Genomic DNA, 18,332 nt, shown 5'->3' on the forward strand with positions numbered 1-18,332 from the left:
TGAATTTAACACTGTGTTCTAGAGAAGTCAGTAGGAGTCAGTGAGGTGGCAAGATGAAGCAGCTTAGACTATCAGATTTGTATAATACACAGCAGGGATAATCATGGTTGGAAGCAGGGTTTTTTTTATCTGTTGACCTCCTTGAACTTATGACTATACCCAGTTATAAGTTTTCAAATTGGGTTACTTCTACTCATACATATTTGACTATAGTACTTATTTTGTATGATTACTTAACAGCTTGTGATGCTTCTGATGCAAAGATTTTTCTTGAAAAAATTATATTTCTCAAAGATTATGTTATGCCTTGGGAAAGATGGATCTTTAAATGTTGTCAGCCTTTCTAGACCGTTTACATCTTTCTCACCACACGATCACTACTGAAGATGTGCCCATGCTGCAGCTGGCATGCCCTAAAAAGGCAACCAAACAAAAAGACCAACCAACCCCAAACCCCCCAAAACCCCCACACCTTTAAATTTTTTCCTGATTACAAAACTCTGGCATTCAGCTAGCACAGACCTTGCATCCTGTTTCTCACCACTGTGTTAGTGACCCAATGCAGAGGTAACAGCTGTGATTACTTATTATCTTCAACTGAACTAAGTTTTAAACTTTTTTTTTTTTTTTTTTTTTTTTAAGAGAAAGAGCTTTGTAACAATGAAGCAGAAAGGAGGTGATTTTTATCTCTGCCTTTTGAGCCCTGTAGTATTTCCTCCTCTTATGCTAACTGTTTTTTCCACTGTGCCTGAGCACAGGAAGCTGCTGTTTACTCACTGCTGCATAAGGCAAATTCTCTGCCAGCAAAACCTTGCTTTTTGAGTCAGTGTGGTTTATACTGCCACTTTCATCTGGTTTTTTTTGCACATCTGAGTACTAAAAGCAAACACTGGTATATGTATAGTCCCTTCTACCTTTGACAAGTTTTCAGAGTGAACTTATAGTAGTGAAAACCATAAACATTGAAATGACACAAACAGAAATTTGTAAAATTGTTTCTATGTCACACACAAAAAAAAAGACTAAGAGATAAGAAGAAAATCATGAATCAACTAAACTGGCTGAGCAAGTAAAACATTTGCAGGGGTACTCCTTGGGCTGGGGACAAAAAACAAAGTAAAATAATCTGTTTCCATTTACTCACTTCAGCCCCCAAGTTCTTTAGAGTTGTAGCAGCATGCTTGTAATAAACTCTGATTTCATCCACTCCTGCAAAAAACCCAGTCATTAATATAATTCAAAGCCCTAAAATCTCTGCAATTGCACTGCAAACTTCAGTGTGAAGTCACATCTCCTTAGAAAGCCCGGCTAGGGTCACACCACTGCAGGATTTTTGGTTTGTTTAGTTTTTTTGGGGGGGCGGGGTGTGTGTGTGTGTGTTGTGGTTTTGGGTTTTTTTGTTGTTTTTCTTTTTTTTTTTTTTTAACTAGCATTGGCAAAACCGCTTCTTACAAGTTATAGTTTGTAAATCTATGCATACTGCTACCAAATATTTTTGAACATTAATTCCAATATGAGTCTCAAATGAACATTGTTTTCCTGGAACTGGCATTGAAACAGTGCAAGCTATTAATCCAAAACATTGTTTATTGGCATCTTATAGTCAATAAAATTGCTGTATGCCATATTAGTATGCACCAGGACCTGTTTCTGAATAGCAAAATGCTCTTCTCTTTTTTGCAACTGTTGCAGTGTTATACTGGACTTCAACATTCCGTACTTCGTACTGTTCGTGACATATATTATTGTTACCCAGCTAAAGCTGCAGATCTGTTTAAAAAAAACTATTCGCAACTTAAGGACGATCCCTCACTAAATCAGATTCAGTCTGTCTCAAGTGTTGCTCAACATCTCAATATGATTACCACAGAGATAACAGAGAAGTACAGGAAGCAATAATGACACAAACTACTATATTTGGATAGAGCACGACCATCATCTGTGGACTACGGGGGCACAGCTCAGAACATCTACAGTTCTGCCTAAGTCTAGTATTTCTTACAGCTGCCTGCTCAGCACCATACCCTGGGGTCTCTGCAGAGTTCTTCAATTGTCTTCCTTGAGCAGGTGTAAATTAGGCAGAGTTTCAGCATATACCTCTACAACCATCTCTTACATGCAAATCTGCAAAACCAGTCTCCATTCAAGCCCTTTACCACACCAGACAGGGTTTCCTTAGACCTTTGGCTAGTGGTGAAGAATGAAGGGGAAAATCTCTGATCAACATTCCTTTTCTTTATTTTCATCCACCTTGCTTCCCAGAGAAAGGGGACAGTTATTTTCCAAAAGCTTTGTCAGCAGAGGGCTCAGTGCCACAGAACATGTTAGTAGACATCCATCTCACAGACTTTGTGTGGTGTCACCTTCCTTATCACACCAACAGAATGGGAACGTCCCACAGCACGGCTGCAGCCACGGCTTCCACACCACGTTGTACACGGAGAGCTGCTCTGGGACTGGAGTCAGTGTCCTGCGATGCTCTTCGATGGCTCTTCCCATCTTCCTTATTACAGTGTCAAAGAGGGGCTCGGTGTCAGGCGACAGAGGTTTGGCTTCAGAAGGGTCTCGCGAGAGATCAAAGAGCAACGGAGGGTCGTGATGGGTCACGCCTTCCCCAAAACATGGGCAAATTCCTTTTCCATAACAAGCCCCAGCACCAGGTGGAAAGACAGGGGTCACGTAATGAGCTTTCCAGATGGCTCCACCTGGCAGGAAAGAAATCTTGTGGCACAAAATACAAGACAATAGAGGAAACAGAAAGTGTCTTCAAGCGATAGGAGTACAGCTATTTACTAAGTAGATGTCTTCTCACACACCCTGGCACCCCCATCACCACAAATCAGATTCTGTGTGGAGTACTGACTTTGAAGATGGAAAACGCTAGAAATATGAAGAAAACCACATTAAGTTTCCAGTCTAGTAGTAGGCAGCCTGTATTTCCATCCCACTTCTCGTAGGTTTGTTATTTATAAATATTTTTTGCTGTAAGACACATCCAGCTAGCCATAGTAACTGGTATGTCAGGAACAACAATTTCAAGAATCTGAGCTCAGTACTGATAAAACACCCATCACAAAATAAATTTCTCAATTAGCAAGATGGCTATCAAGAGGAGAAAACTCATGTTTTGCAGTTACCACAGAATGAACATTTATACTTACTGTCCTTTTGGTGCCACCGTACTGCATGCAAGTAGGACCCACAATAGTGGAACAGGAACTTGTGCTCTGACTTTTGAGCTCTTCCTTGCAGTAAAGGCACCAAGTTTCGTCCATCGATCACCCTAATGTAACGGGGAGAAGTGTATTCAGGAGGAGGCAAACCTGACAGTGAACTGCATACTTATCACTGCCTTTGCATTGGCTGCACCAGTGCTTGAGACAGCACACAGAATAATTTGGTCATAGATTTAGAGCAGCTAGCAGACTGCCAAGCCAATATTTAAATCCCTAGATAATTTTTTATTATTTTTTTTTAATAGCTGGGTCAACTCATTCCATTTAGCAATACGTAAACAATATTTAGAGCTTGGTCTAGCAGAAAAAAGTAATTTATTCAGGAAATCAATACCAATCTCATAATTGTTTACATTTACAACTTTCAAAGGAGCTGAAAGAAATCCGTTGAGCAAGGATGGCTTTAATGACTTTAGGAAGTATTTGTAAGTGTCCATAAGTCAGGCAGTTAGTACCAAAATAACCTTGGCCACCAGTTCTTTCCTGGACGAGGCTGAACCTGGGTTTGAAACTAACACCTGGTCTTTGGCAGGAACAACTGCTTTGCCATAAGCACACCCTCCTAGGCATATCTGGGAGAGTTTGTTCCCTAGTTGAAAATCTCAGACCAGGCTTGAGGCTAAGCAATATTTGTCAGATCTCCAAGGATGATAAGAAACAGTAAGTTTTTAGTAGTTAGCTCTCCTATCAAGCTCTCCCGTTGAAAACACCTCCATACCTGTCCTGTGGCAACGTTCCTCCAGCCAGATGAACAAGTGTGGGATAAATATCCATAAGGCTCGTAGGTTCATCAATAACTGTGCCTGCAGGTAACACTCCTGGCCACCTAAATACTCCTGGCACACGGATCCCTCCTTCCCAGCTTCCCATGCCTTTTCCACCTGCAGCAAAAGGAATCAACATAAGGCATTTCAGAGGCAAACACGAACCTCTTGATTGGCTTGTTATATTTGAATGTACAGAAAAAGGTGCAGTAATACACTGCTTATACAACAGCTTTGACTCTTCATTTGCATTGGACTTCACATACTTTAGAAGGCCTCAAAGGGTGACATATAAAACTCATCCAAACCTAGAAATATGAGGAGAGGCAATCTCTGTTTTAACTTTGACCACAGGTGAGGGTAGGAATATTAAATCTACCTTTGAAAACCTATGTTCAGCAACAATAAAACAGCTTCAACCTTCTGTTATCCTCCATTTCATGGGTTGCCTGCATTCATGTGTGCTCTTGAAATGCTTCCCAGAAAAAGAAAGAAAGAGGAGGAACTGGAAATTGGAAGAACTTACGAGACTGAAGAAATACTTGATGCTTTCCTCAAACCTACACAAGACTAACTAATCAGAATCCTATTTTAATAAACATCTAAAACCCCCCACCATTCTTCTCTTTATAGCCATGGATTCCTTTCAAAATATGTATCCTTAACACTTACATTTCCATATGCCTTATGCATCTCTTCTTTTGAAATTGAGATTTGGACCTGACTTTCCCAATGCTTAATGCAACATGTCTTAACTCACAAGCAAAAAATCTAAACCTATGAAATTGTACCATATACACTTTACTTCAAATAGCAGGTAAACATCTTTTCTCAGCTTGCTACTAACATAAGGTAACCTAATAAAGCATCCTGATGCTGGGTGTGGGAAGACAATATTTACCTAACTCCCAGGGCAGAAACCTGTTTTAATTCATATATTCAATATGGAAAAAAACATTGGCCTTTGTTAGATACCATCAGGCTTGAGAATGGGTCTTATCATTCACAAAGAGAAGCACTTTTTCAAGCAAAAGCAGGGAGTGAGATGGAAGATGAACAGACTAACTGAAAGCCCTTCCCTTTCACAAGGGCCAGCACTTTCATTGCTCAGCAGCAGAGCATCTGCCTCGCGGGAGCCTAAATTCCGTGTCTTTGACCCCTGTTGTGTCCTGTGGAGCAGCTCAAGAAGGTTTCGAAATGGACAAAACCCGTTTTAGGAAAATAAAAACATAAAAACTTTGTGCAAGAGGTGGGTGGTTCATTGGTGATAACACATGTTGTCACATGTTCCTGACAGGTCACAGGGTGACGTGGTCTGATGACACAGGACTCTTGGGGTAGCTGGGAGAAGATGCAATGAATGCGTAGCCTTTGGGCTTCAAATAAGTCACTGCACTGCTCAGCAGGTTGAGGAGTGATTCACAGCAGAAAGGGACAAGCAGAAGGTAAAGAGTGAGATCCTCTTAGACCACCAAGGCCATTTGGATTTTATGCCAATCACTGATTTTGGGTGGAATATAAAAGCATACGGGGAATAAATTGCTGCCACAAGTCATGACACAACATGCTCTTACTCTGCTCTGCATTGAATAGGACAGCAATGATTTCGGAACATAATGAGAAAAAGAAACAAGCAAATCATGAAACAGTCCTATTGTGGAGAAAGGGAAAAAAAGCCTCAGAGAGATTTCAGTATAGGGAACTATCACATTTTTTTTCCAGCACCTTTTACTTGAAAACGCCAAATAATTTACAGGTATAAAGCTAGACAATACCTTTGTCAAGGAGATTTGTAATAAAGCTTGCACTTTACTGAAAGAAAAGATGACTTTAAGGTTAAAGCACCTCTGTATGTCACCTATATTTCAAGCTACAAATGCAACTCATTCCAGCCTCGATAGCTTCAGCCAGGCAAATTCATTATGTTTCCGATTCTAACATTCATGTAGAGTCATAGGGGGTTTCCTACCTTTATAAATACCATTCCAGCCACCTAGCTGGGCAGATCCATCCCGAGCCTCCAAGTGTCCTCCATGATCAGAGGCAAAGTACGTGAACGTGTGATTTTTCAACCCTTGTTTTTCAAGAGAATCCAGAATTTTGCCTTAAATTTAAGAAAAGAGACAGCAAGTTTCCTATTAGCCAGTTTGAAAGATCAAGCCACATTTGTAGTGTTCCAATGATAATCTTTTGCAATGCCCTATAAGAAGTTTTTAATAGCTTAGATTTCTGTAGGTATTTTGGCTTTATTAGTTTTCCTGCTTTAAAATACACAGGTGTATGTGTCTGAAACAAATCCTTCCTGAAGGATACTTACCCACCATCCAGTCCATTTCTTCTACATTGTCTCCATATAAACCATGATGGCTCTTCCCAAGAAATTTTGCTGATGTAAAGAGCGGGGTGTGAACGTGTAAAAAGGAAACAAAGAGGAGGAATGGTCCGTGCCTGTTTCTTAAAAACAAACAAAAAATAAAAATAATTTCTGTTGTGTACTTGACATATTTTTAAAGGTTTCATATTTATCCATGCACAGACACACACATTGGATCTACTGTACCCACATCTAGTACACCCTCATTGATCACAGTTGATGGTTTTCTTTTTACATATAATGTAGGAAAGAAAGATCCTTTTCAGCCAGATTATTTTCAAATTCCAGTGTGTAAACAGGCATAGCATTTGCACAGTGCTTAAATGAATTGGATACCTAACTCTTATGCCTTTTTAATTAAATGCAGTTGGATACAGTCTTATATTTACTTTAATATTCATGTGGCTTTTCTAAGATGGCCACTTACAATTTTCAGTGTATTTGTTTTCACAAACTTTAAGAAAAGAATAGTTACTTTCCCTGTTGTACAGAAAGACACCTGATGCATAGCAGTATTACAGAAGGCTGAGCAGGCAGAACTTGAATCTAGAAAATGAATGATTTTACCTGGCTTCCTTCTCAATCCATAAAAATAGATTTAAAGTGTTTTGAGATTTTCACATGAAATAATTTTGTGCATCACACATTTTATGTAGGTGTTTTGTAGGGTTTATGAAAAAGAGCACAAATGAGGCTTGTAGAGTGAAGTGTAAAAATTAGCTGGTTAATCTTGGAGCAAATTTAGTAATTACAGATTACAGGGCGTAGTGAGATGGTCATATATAATTTGGTTAAAATCCATTTCATTTACTGCTTCCAATGTAAGACAGTTACAATTAAAATTTAAGTGCATTGAGTTTCCAAATAGAGAACTCGGATATGAGTTTCAAAGAAGTTAAAGACACAGGTATAGTTACTGGACAAAAATACTCTGAGTGCCCAGAACATCCCGGCCCCTTTAAAGAAAGCTACAGACAATCATTTACCTTTTGATAAATGACACTGCCTCCTTCAGCATGAGGGAGGCAGTCCTCTCCAACCTCATCGGCTGCTCAGCGACGTCGTGGTTCCTCATCAGGATACAGTTCCAATACCGCACAAAGCCGTAACTGGAGTACCAAGAAATGAAGAAAATGCCACCCACAAAAGTAAAACAGGCAATTATCTTCCAGCGGATGGAAATCAAACCAATCAGTTTTCCAGCAGTGAGAGTGAGCACAGCAAGGATAATTATCTGACTGTAAAGCCAAAGCTTAGCTTGAAGGGCTACATCCAGCTCTGGAGGTTTGTTTTCTTGACAGTTGTTCAGAAGTGTGAAAGGCATACCATAAAAGTAGTCAAACCCATGATTGAGAGGATGGTGACAGTGATCATTGAAGGATTCACAGTTTACACCTTGATGCCACTTTCCTGAAGGTTTTAAAACATGAAAGAAATTAGAGTATTAAGATGGACAATTCAAAAGGAGCCCAAGGTAGCATCATGAGCATCTGTTTGGGAATTAGACAAGTCACTCTATTTTTCAACAGTGTATCAACACATTGTCCTCATGCACAAGGATGCTGGGTGAAACCAGTACCTGATCAGGTGAATGTCATACTGTAATGGGTGATCCCCAAATGATCATGGGATAAACAGAGAAATTTGCAAGATGCTCGTCCACTCAGCTAAGGGTCACATAAGGATGGGATTTCATTACGTTTCAATGAGGATCAGGGAATTAAGGTACTCTAACTCACTGGCTGCTTTAATACATTCCCTTCCTAACTTTCAGTTGTTTACTTGCAGCTTCATTTTAACATAATGTTACAAATTTACTGAAAGGTCCAGTAAACTTTTGGCCAATGTTAACAGATATCTTGATCACCAGAGTCAGGAAGATGATTCTTCAGGCACATCCCTACTCCATAGGAAAAGGAGAAAATGCTGTAAACCAACCTTTCACTCTATCCCTGCCCAAAATAGAGCAAGTAGACAAAAGCTGTTGTCTGCTTAGAAAGTGTGCTGGATCAAAGGACCCTCGGGTTTGCTGGGTTATGCGATTGCCAAATAGTTACAGACTCAGCCAGGAAGACTACACTTTATTAGCTTATGATTCAATGCAGCCACATCTATTTCCAGCACTTGGAGGTGACAACGCATTTGGCACTGCTGGCCCCAACCCCCTGGCTTTAAGGGACACAATGCTTACCCTACCTACCCGTTTATGTGAAGGGGTCCATTGCAGCAGTGCCTGTCACTTGACAGTAATAAAAGCAAATGGAAGGGAAAAGAGACACTTTGCCAGTTGATTTTAGAGATATTTGCCAAAAGAATGGCGAATCTGAAACTGTTGAGGTCTGATCAAAGTCAGAGAGGAAGGGACAGCGTTTCCCTGACACCTTTGCATTTTGGCTTCATCTGAGGAAACAGCCACAGTATCACGCCTCTTTGGGACCTCACAACCTCATCTGTGAGACACTAGTGCTTCTTCATCTCCTCTGTGGGTATAGACTTTGTTTCTTTCTACCCTATCCTCTTTTGTTTCTTTGCCTCTTGCCTCCAAAAGGCAGATGAAATACTTAAAGACATTGTTTTGTTTGGATCAATCTTTACATTAACAAAACTCTCTCAGTGGACCAACCTTTGAAAAAATCTTAGGCAAAGTAAAGTAAATTCTCACCCATTTAATCATAAGACAGTTTTTAATTCTTCCTGGTTTGGGGCATTACCATGGTCATAAAACTCTTTAGACTGCAGTATTTTTAGTCATCTTGCAGATATGAGGGCTCCGCCCACCACTTTCAGTCTTTTGGAGAGGATTTGTATCTATGACTAACAGACCATTTTGGGCAAACACAATCCCTAAATTCTCTTCATACAACTAGTTCATTCTTCAAAGTCGTGCTAAAATATATCCCCTTACCTATCAGTCCAGTGGTATAGCCTTGTTGCTGCAGCAGCCTGGCAAACGTCGTTTCGTTAGCAGGGAGCCCTCCTGACCCGGCGTTCCACTGCAGTGCCCGGTACCTGTTGCTGGACGCCATCCCTGACACAAACAGCTCCGGTCATCCCTTGGGGCCTTTTCTCTCTGCCCGCAGAGGCTGGGCTGCTCCTGCCAACCTCCACGTCAGGAGCTCAACCTGAAGCCGGAGTTCCTCCCAAAAAGTAAAACCAAGCATATCTTGTGCGCAGTCACATGAGTGTGTCTAAGTACTTCAGGTAGTCAAGAGTTGCGTTTCAAAACAAATGCTTGGCACCAGCTTTACCATCAAACTGATAATAAATCAGGGGTGACAGTTTCTGCCTTTCTGAGTAACTGTGATAATGTATTGTTTCTGCTTTTCATCTAAAATGAGATAACAGTTGCATTTCCCTACATCAGAGGGATGTTGTATTACGTTAGGTGAGATACAGTTCACCCAGCTTACACACCGATTTTACGCTTAGCTCTCAAAGTAGGCATCTAATTTTCCTATATAATGCCTGGTGAGAGATGGATATCTATAAAGTACTCCAAAGGGCACCTTAGGCAGGTGGGAAATGGATCCAACACTCCATTTTCACCAGTTTTGTGACTTTCTGCACTATGCTGGCAACGGACTTGCCCATTTCTCTCAAGAGCCCCATTTCCACCTCTGACCTCTAACCATCACCATCAAGAGGAATTCCATCAGTTTGCCCCAGGGTGCATTGCTCTATGGAAGTGACATATCACTGCTGTTGGCATTTCTCCATACCTACCTATTTTCATCATATAGATCTCCCACATCCAACAGAGTCAGGCTAAAGCTCTGTCAGGTGGTGAGGCAGTAGTTCCCATTCAGAAGTTACTTATAGGAAGTTTGAGCCTCTAGCAGTGTATTTTCTATCTCAGGTTGAGGAAACAGCTGAATTCTCCTGTTCCAATATTTACTGGCTCTTGTAGCACCTCATCACCACACACAGAAATTTGTAATTCAAGACAGGCCCAACCTGATCTAATGGGGTATCTGCCAGTGAGGAAAGCTGCTCTGCTTGGAGTGCAAAGCGATGCCGCGGCAATGTGCTGAGTAAGTTTCACTCCTTCTCTTGCCAGGCGGTCGATGTTTGGGGTCCTAAAAAACATTTTCAAGTTTAATAGAAGCAAGGTAATCTGAAACTTATTTTAATAAATTGCCAAGAAGAACTAGACCTTTTGAACACTTCCTCAAAGAAACCAAAATCTCTCCTTTACAGACTCCAGGACTGATGTAGTAACAAGTTTGATACAGCAGGTCAAGTGGGCTGTAGCCACTGGAGAATCCATTCTTAGGACACAGCCATAGAGTGCACTTAGCAACACTGGAAAGAAACCTAGGCATTTTTGGTATTGTTTAGTTTGAAAATAAAACAGACATGGAAAGAATTATCTAAGGCTGATATTTTTCTATTCCAATACTTCCAACAGATCACTTTTGCTAGCATATTTAGACCCTGAATTTCAAAATTCCTTGAGCCAGAGAATCTCACAGGGTGTCTGAAGCTCTTGGAACCAAGACTTTCTGTTCCATGTTTTTAAATACCTGCTATTTATTTCATATTATAGTGATATCTTTACGTAGTTACATTTGTATGGGAGCCTAGCTCTCCCAAAATAATGGGCTACACCACGACAAAGAGCAAAAGAGGCCTCCTCCTGTCTTCACCAACAGCAGAGGACGACAAGAGAGTTCCACAAGCACATTCCCATTTCTCTGTGCAACGCCACCAACATCATTTGAGGGAGATGCACCCAGAAGATGCCAACAAAATGCCTGTGCTCCACTTGGAGGACATGAGTTGAGGCTTGTAAGATGCGCTCCCAATGCCCATTCAGTTCTGCTTTGCCTTTTTAGTTTTGAAAGGATGTAATCACTAGTTTTGAAGGCACATACTCATGTAAGAAATTATGTGGGTCAGTCCACATGAGTCTGGATCAGAGGGTTTTGGAGGAGATGGCAAGCAAGCAGATGAGAGATTCTTGAAAAGTACCAGGTGAATAGAGTAAGGCTTAACTATGCATGAAAAGGAATGAAGAAGTTCGTGCATGAAAAGGAGAGAAAACAGTAACTGTAATACTAAAACAAATGGCTGGAGAGTTAGCACATGGAGGAGGGGATGGGAGGAATTCCCAGATAGAACTTAAACAAAATAATTTTTTTTTTCTTTCACTGCACACCATTTACTTAGGCCCCAATCCTATGCGCGCATATACAAGTACTTAAACACACAATTTACAAGCGCCTTGGATTAAGAGATTAAGAACATTTCTTATGTTATAATTAGGCTTAATTACCCAGGATAGGTGTTCTATAGTGTTAAATATATTGTACTAAGAGATCTTTTACCTTATGGTATTGTTCCCATAACAACCTATATCTCCAATGCCAAGATCATCAGCCAGAAACAGAAGTATATTGGGTTTAGAGTCCATAGCTGCACTCAAGCCAAACATGTTCCAGCATAAAGATGAAGTCAGTGCCATTAGGATGTACCTCCTGAAACACAACAAAATAACTTTTTAAATACTTGACTTGTAAGGGTTGGAGAGTGATGGGAGTGCTCTGGCAGCAGATCTGAAGCATAAAACACAAAATAGTGGGAAACTTCATTTCCCAGCCCCACTTGCAGTGGGAAGGAGGAGGACAGAGTTTTACCAGTCCCATTTCTTCCATCTCTACCACCTAGATCACTCTAGTCAGGAGAGGCTGCAGTAGCCATTCTACAGCCCAGGAAGCAAGGACATAAGTGAAGGCTGTCATCTATTCATTTGGCCCAGGAATTTTCATCTCGTAATAGTAACATAGATTTCAGAACGCATCAAAAACTTCAAAGACATGAGAAAAATTAGCATTTCTAAGTTTCATAAATTCTATGAAAATTCAGGTTATGTTCCAAAGTCACTCTGGCATTTTCTGAGTATCCTGTCTCCAGTGAATAAAGCAGTTTTAATTATATTTGGAAGGGAAGTGGAAAAACCTAAACCAAACTCTCCCCTTCAGCTCAAGAACACTTGAACTTGAAGCCATCTCCTCTACCACCATTCTAAGATGTCAGCCAGGCCCCATACCAGCATCAACTATATTAAATATCTGCAAAAAACCAGAATTTATATTTTTACACATGCATACCATACTTTTTATAAAAATATGCCTAGAACATTTGAAACTATGTGTTCCTCCAAGTAAGTATTGCTGATTGATAGTCTTAAAACCTAATCCTGGATTGATTTTTCACTCGGACAAAATTGTTATTGCAATATGCACTAATTTTGCAGGTCATGGGGCAGCAGCAGCTCTCTAGCACAGACTGAGAAAGCTCCTGAAAATCATTCCAGGATTTGAAGTTTTGGTGTGAAGATCTTGTATACAAAAACATGTTTTTGAATGAACAAGTAACTGTCACCTTTAACAGGCAAACACAACACACAAGACTTTCTGTAAACATGACTGTGAACTCCTGCTTGTAAATAAGTAACCGGTGGCTATGGGAATTTAATCACCCAAGAGCAAAGTTCCAGCTGGGGGTTTTTATACATCCAACTGCTAATTTACAACAGTGATTTACAGAGTTGTGGTGAAACCTTGCTTTAGAAGCACTGTGGGCAATTTCCATCTCTATACTTGGATTACTCGTTTTAAGGAAAGGAGAATTTTCTATTTGCCATTGCTGTATCCCCCAAGAGTTACAGGGCATTATACCGATATAAGGAATCCTTTCAGAGTGCTAATACATTCAGTTAGAGCTGCAGGGAGAAGGTCTCTAAAGGACCCTGGTAATAAGCAGCCCCCAACAGCCCACTTCAGTCACTCAGGCATTCTTCTTTTGAAGCTGGGGACAAGAGTAGTGCTCTCCACTGCTTTCTGTCATGTTAGGGAGAAAAGAAAAAAAAAGAAAAAGGCAGACGATGAAATCTGCTTTTACTGATGTCTGCAGCGCTATCCTAGCACTTTGTTTTCTCACGGTGTTAAGTGCTGGATATTTGCTGATCCCTGTCATAATCCTGCTTGTGGATTAAGATAGGGTCAAGGACAAATTACATCTCAGGTAACCTACTGCTTATAGTTGCAAGTTCCTATCCTAAGCTGTTATGTGGCATTACTGAACATTGTAAAATAACCATGCTTAGAGCTCAAAGTGATCATCTTTCAGCTATACATGGAGGAAGAGTGCAAGAAGTTTAGTTACTAAACACCGATAAATCTTGAAAGCAATAGGTTTGCAAGAAAGTAGGACATAAAACATGCATATAGGTACATACATGTATATATACGTGCCTCTTCAGAATTACCTAGAAAGCTATTTCTGGAAATGATAATGTTAAAGGCGTAGCCAGGGACTTCCACTTGAGAGACAGACCTCATTGTTTAAAATCATGAGGACATTAAATAAGTATGTAGTTAAGATAGTAATACTAGCTGCCAAATGATTTTTAGGACCAAATGATTTTACATCATCTGCTTAATGAATCAGGTAAGTGCAAAACATTAGGAAAATACAGGAAACTATTTATGTAACTTCTATTTACAAGGCTTAATATGGATTTACACCATAGCTGAGCTCCTATAGCTTTATTGACAATGATCTTCAGAGGACAGGTTAGAAACCCCTAGCATAGGCAATCAGATGTTGAAAAAACCCACTAAACTATAAAATTTGGTGCCTGAACTTCCCTTAGAATTATTTTCTAAGGTGATACTGTTGTGCTCAGTGTGTACCTAGAGAATGACAGCATTATGAGATTATAACATCCTTCTGTTCAAGAAGGAATCTGCTCCTCCTACAAGATTTCACAGGGAAGTTATATCTGTGTAAGAGTCTGGCACCTTGGACCACTTCTCTAAGGGCTTCTACAAAGGGAGAGACACAACTTTAGAACAGTGTGGGGCTCACAGTCAAGGTACAATTAAAAAAAAAAAAAGGGGTGGGAGGGGAGAAGAGAGAACAGTGATGACATGATTTTAATGGAGTTGAATTTCCTACATGGGGGTAAGGAAGGGAACAACAAATACTTAAAGCAAATGAAGCCTTAGGAAAAGTGATTCATTTGAGCTCAGGGTTGCTTCAGAAAATAAAGGTGGGTCAATTCAAACAACACAATTTTAATTCTGTCAAGAACAAACAAATACACGCAGAGAGGAGCCAAAAATCTGTTCACCTGAATAGAATGGCAGCAATGACTGTGCAAGGTAGTGGTGCAATCATCTCCTGGTAGTCAGCTATCCTGAAAATAAGTTAAGCTTATAGCATGCAACAACTTGAGCATAGTCACCAGTGTGATGTTGGAGGAAAAAAAGAACTCCATCAATCCTTTTATCTCTTTACAAGAGACGGACAAGTAAGATGATTTTACCTCAAAGACACAAGTACTGATGACATCAAACTGTGTAGTGATCAAAAGCAGACTATTTTCAACATGAAGTTCAAGAACTGGAGAGGGGGCAGAAAGCCACATATAAATGATTCAAGAGTGGGAAAAGATGTTTTATTCTGAGAGAACAAGAGCTCAATCACGAACAAGACAGTAAAAGATTAATTAGTGCATAAACTCATGGGGAGCAAACACAGGTCTTGGAAAGCTCATCAATTTTGCTGAGACAAAGCCGGTATTTGGAAGGTGGCATCAGACAAATAAAGCATGCATTTTCTGCAAGCAAGGCGATTTATTATTCAATCACGTTTCCAAGTAGAGTGCAATATAATAATGATTGTGTACCTTAAGCAGAAGAAAGAAAGGTATTGTAAAGAAACAGAAGTTATGGGACTCCCCATAATGGGCAGTCAGCTGAAATTTAACAGATCACAGAAAACATGATCAGAGCAACAATCTGATATAAACTCCATAATGTTTTCCTCAGCAGCCACTTCACGAGACATCTTTTTTTTAAGCTGCCTAAAGGAGCTCAATTAAAGCTAATTTTAAGACTCTTACCTAAAGAGTTCAAATAACGTGAAGAGCATGGCCCTTGACTTGAAGAAGCTGCTTCTCAATAAACCATTCCTTTTTTATTTCAAGATTGCCTTTAGTTCTCACACTAATAAGCCTTCCCACTATATAAATTCTGGTTCATATAATCCTAAAGTAATATTAAACTACTAATTCTATAGATTGATTAGTCTTTGCACAGACAAAGGGGACTGAATATATGTGATGATACTAAGTTATTCTCAACAGAAGTCTCCCCAGACAAAGAATCACTAGAGACAGCTGTGGATTTCCCAAAGTCTAATAGAGCTGGTTATTTTCAAGCTGATAGTATGTACAGTCTCGCAATTTATTGCTGCTGTTACTACTTAATTTCAACTGAAGAGTTCTCAAATGTCATTATTAATTAAAAACATTATTACTTCATTTAGAACTGGAAGTACACAGCATCAGTTATTCAGCCTAGTACCTCCACATAAAAAGTCATAGGACTCTGTAATAATTCAGTCTAAACATTTCTGCAAAATGAGGCCAAATCCTGCAGAGCCACGAACAGCAGGAACTGGCCAGCCCAACTTTGTGTGGACACATTCCCCTTAGTTAAACCATTTTAATTGTCTGTAGACATTATCCAAAACTTACTGTCTTCTGTAGCTGATACTACATGACTGCCCTACCACCTCTTTCTCCAAATTTATCAGCTATTAATGAAGGCTTAATTGACTTATAACACAATTCATTCAACCTGCCAGGAACGCCACAAAGCCTGCAGCTGTCTCAACAGTCACTTGCCGAGATTTAGCAAAAGAAGCTTTGGCTTGGTTAATTTGGCTTGGCTGAATTAGGTGGACCTAACTCAAATTGATAACAACCCCAAGTAGCCTTATATAGTTGTTTTTTAGCCAGTTGCCTTGTGCAGACTCCATTTTTTTTTCAGCTCTGCTATACAGAAAGCAAGCTACAAGCCTGAAACTGCTAGAAAATTAGACCCTTCTTCCTCACTGAGGCTTGGCTCCAGGCAGTTCCCCCATCCTCCAAATAGTTCACTTGTTGAATATATTCGCAGATTAGAGTTTATCCTTCCTAAAGCCTTACAGAGAAGAAAAAAGAAAAACCTTCACTTCAAAAAACACATACCCATGGCCAAAATATTTATTGAAGCCAGGCGTATCTCATGTTTCACCCTCACCCCCAGAAGACTGACACCACCACCACTTGCTCTGGGAATCCACCAGAATTGAAAGGAACTTCTCATTCTTAAAAATGTTGAGAGGTACAGCTCCAACAGAAAAGTTTGGAATAAGCTCTTATTAGTTAAGCTAAAAGTCAGTAATCGGACACAGCAAAAGAATTTGCTTTCTTGTTTTCTTTGTCTAACTTCAGATACTGAAAAAAATTATTTCCACACCAATGCAAAACCAAAACAAAACCCCAAACAATTCACCACATATTTAAATATAATAAAAGTGAATTATCAGCATTAGGACAAAAAATTTCAAGTAATGTGTGGAGGTATGTTGCTGCTTAAGCGTTAGCTGAAAATAAATGCTTTCTGCCTTCTACAAAAGTATACCACACAACAGGTTAATCACATTCAAGAGTATATTAGAATGTAATTAAAAACACTAATTTCAGCTTGCATTATGGCTCTGGAAGAAACACATGCAATATTCTATATGCAACATACCAATCCGCCTTGTCCCTTTCCTCCCTCTCTCCCATAGCTTCCAGGTATCCAGATGATCAGGAATGGAGAGGTGACAAGTGAGGAAGGAGAGAAACGAGGAAGAAAAAGCTCCCAGCTGGTGTGAACATAGTCACTTGCTCAGTGCTTGCAGCTGGTGAGCCAGAAACAGGTGCTGCTCATCAACCGTAAAACAAGGGATGTTCTTGCAAGGAAGGTAGAAGCCAAAAATTAGATGCTCGGTGGTCTGTCTTTTTACCTGTCCATTCTGCACTCTCAGGGTATCAACAGCAACAGTGCTCGCTGGGGGGATATACTTCTTACTGACCCAGATAATGCCAATAGTTTTTGTCTGTTACTATGATCATAGCATTGTATTACCTCTTAGTGTTGTGAATTGTCAGTAACCAAAACTCTGGTGGCAAGCAACCCAAATTTTTTAGTTTATTACGGCTACCCTGTTCCGGCCTTTGCTGCTGCACAGCAGCACCCTGCCTGCAGAGCAACAGCAGAAGGATGTGGTCTGGCCCTGGGCCTTAAATTAGCTCCTGCATTTTCACATCATGATTAGCACTCCCTGGTCTAAATGATCTAACTGTGCCTTCTGGCTTAAAACTATTCAGCTAGGAATATGCAGCTTTCCTTACAGCCAGGACAAGAGCAATGCACAAGGGTGGAAAATTGGAGGCAGAAACAGGGCAGAAAAGTGAGATAAAAAGAGTGGCAGGCACAGCTGCTGGAGAAACAGCGAAGATCACATGGAAGCAATCTGGAGGCAAATTATGCAGTCTGTACGTCACTGTAAAGCCGCAGGAACTCTAGCAATAATAATAATTAAAAGAGCAGAATACCTGCCGTTCACCACCTAACCCTCCGAAAACTGGAGTTTGGTTTGAAACGCTAAAGAGGGAAGGAAAACAGAGATCGCTAATTATTATAACCCCCCCTCCTCCCCCCGTACACACACTCTAACCCCTCTCACAGGTTGTTTTTGCTACTTATGATCTGGTGGATCAGCTCCGCTGGAAGGCAGGGGCCAGGCTGCCCTCTCAGGCGGAGGTTAGCAGAGGAAGATGCGAGCAAGAGCAGAGGCAGGACGCTGCCCAAGCACAGCTCTGCGGGGCAAAGTTCCCAGTTTCAGCCCAGCTTCCCAGTAACGCCGCCTGGGGAAGGGGCTAGATGCCGCCGGGGCTTGGCCAGCGAAGGCAAACTCAGCCTCCGCTGGAAAGAGGTGTCAGCTTGGGGTAAGGAGGGGAGGAAAAAGTCCTCCCCGAGGGAAAATGGAGGTGACTTTTTTTTATTTATTAGTATTTTATTTTTTAAATAAAAATGCTGATCTTTTACTTACTCCATGCTCGCTCACTCACTG

General features: G+C 40.5%; 1 protein-coding gene across 3 annotated transcripts; it reads right to left on the reverse strand.

Annotated features, from left to right (window-relative positions):
• Positions 1-1,528: 1,528 nt before the first annotated feature.
• Positions 1,529-17,819, reverse strand: LOC126053015 (arylsulfatase D-like). Of its 3 annotated transcripts, none has more exons than XM_049834496.1 (10): positions 14,512-17,817; positions 11,702-11,851; positions 10,329-10,450; positions 9,280-9,402; positions 7,361-7,784; positions 6,318-6,454; positions 5,970-6,104; positions 3,955-4,117; positions 3,162-3,283; positions 1,529-2,705 (listed from the first exon to the last, which is right to left on the reverse strand). In XM_049834496.1, the coding sequence occupies exons 1-10, from the start codon at positions 14,556-14,558 to the stop codon at positions 2,341-2,343; spliced, it is 1,788 nt and encodes a 595-aa protein (XP_049690453.1). In that variant the 5' UTR covers positions 14,559-17,817; the 3' UTR covers positions 1,529-2,340. The 3 variants fall into 3 exon arrangements, with proteins under 3 accessions (XP_049690453.1, XP_049690454.1, XP_049690455.1); XM_049834497.1 differs by having other exon boundaries at positions 1,530-2,705; positions 16,417-16,430; XM_049834498.1 differs by having other exon boundaries at positions 2,468-2,721; positions 14,512-17,819.
• Between the last annotated feature and the right edge of the window lie 513 nt (positions 17,820-18,332).

This window comes from Accipiter gentilis, chromosome 31 (assembly GCF_929443795.1).
Source record: "Accipiter gentilis chromosome 31, bAccGen1.1, whole genome shotgun sequence".
Classification (NCBI taxonomy): Eukaryota; Metazoa; Chordata; class Aves; order Accipitriformes; family Accipitridae; genus Astur; species Astur gentilis.

What these genes read in the sequence shown, in the direction of transcription:
- LOC126053015 (XM_049834496.1), bottom strand. Translation starts at nt 14,558, where the DNA reads ATGATTGCACCACTACCTTGCACAGTCATTGCTGCCATTCTATTCAG. An exon ending in GGAACGTTGCCACAGGACAG is followed by an intron (nt 3,284 to 3,954) that starts GTATGGAGGTGT and finishes CCGTTACATTAG; the next exon opens with GGTGATCGATGGACGAAACT. An exon ending in ACGGTGGCACCAAAAGGACA is followed by an intron (nt 2,706 to 3,161) that starts GTAAGTATAAAT and finishes CTTTCCTGCCAG; the next exon opens with GTGGAGCCATCTGGAAAGCT.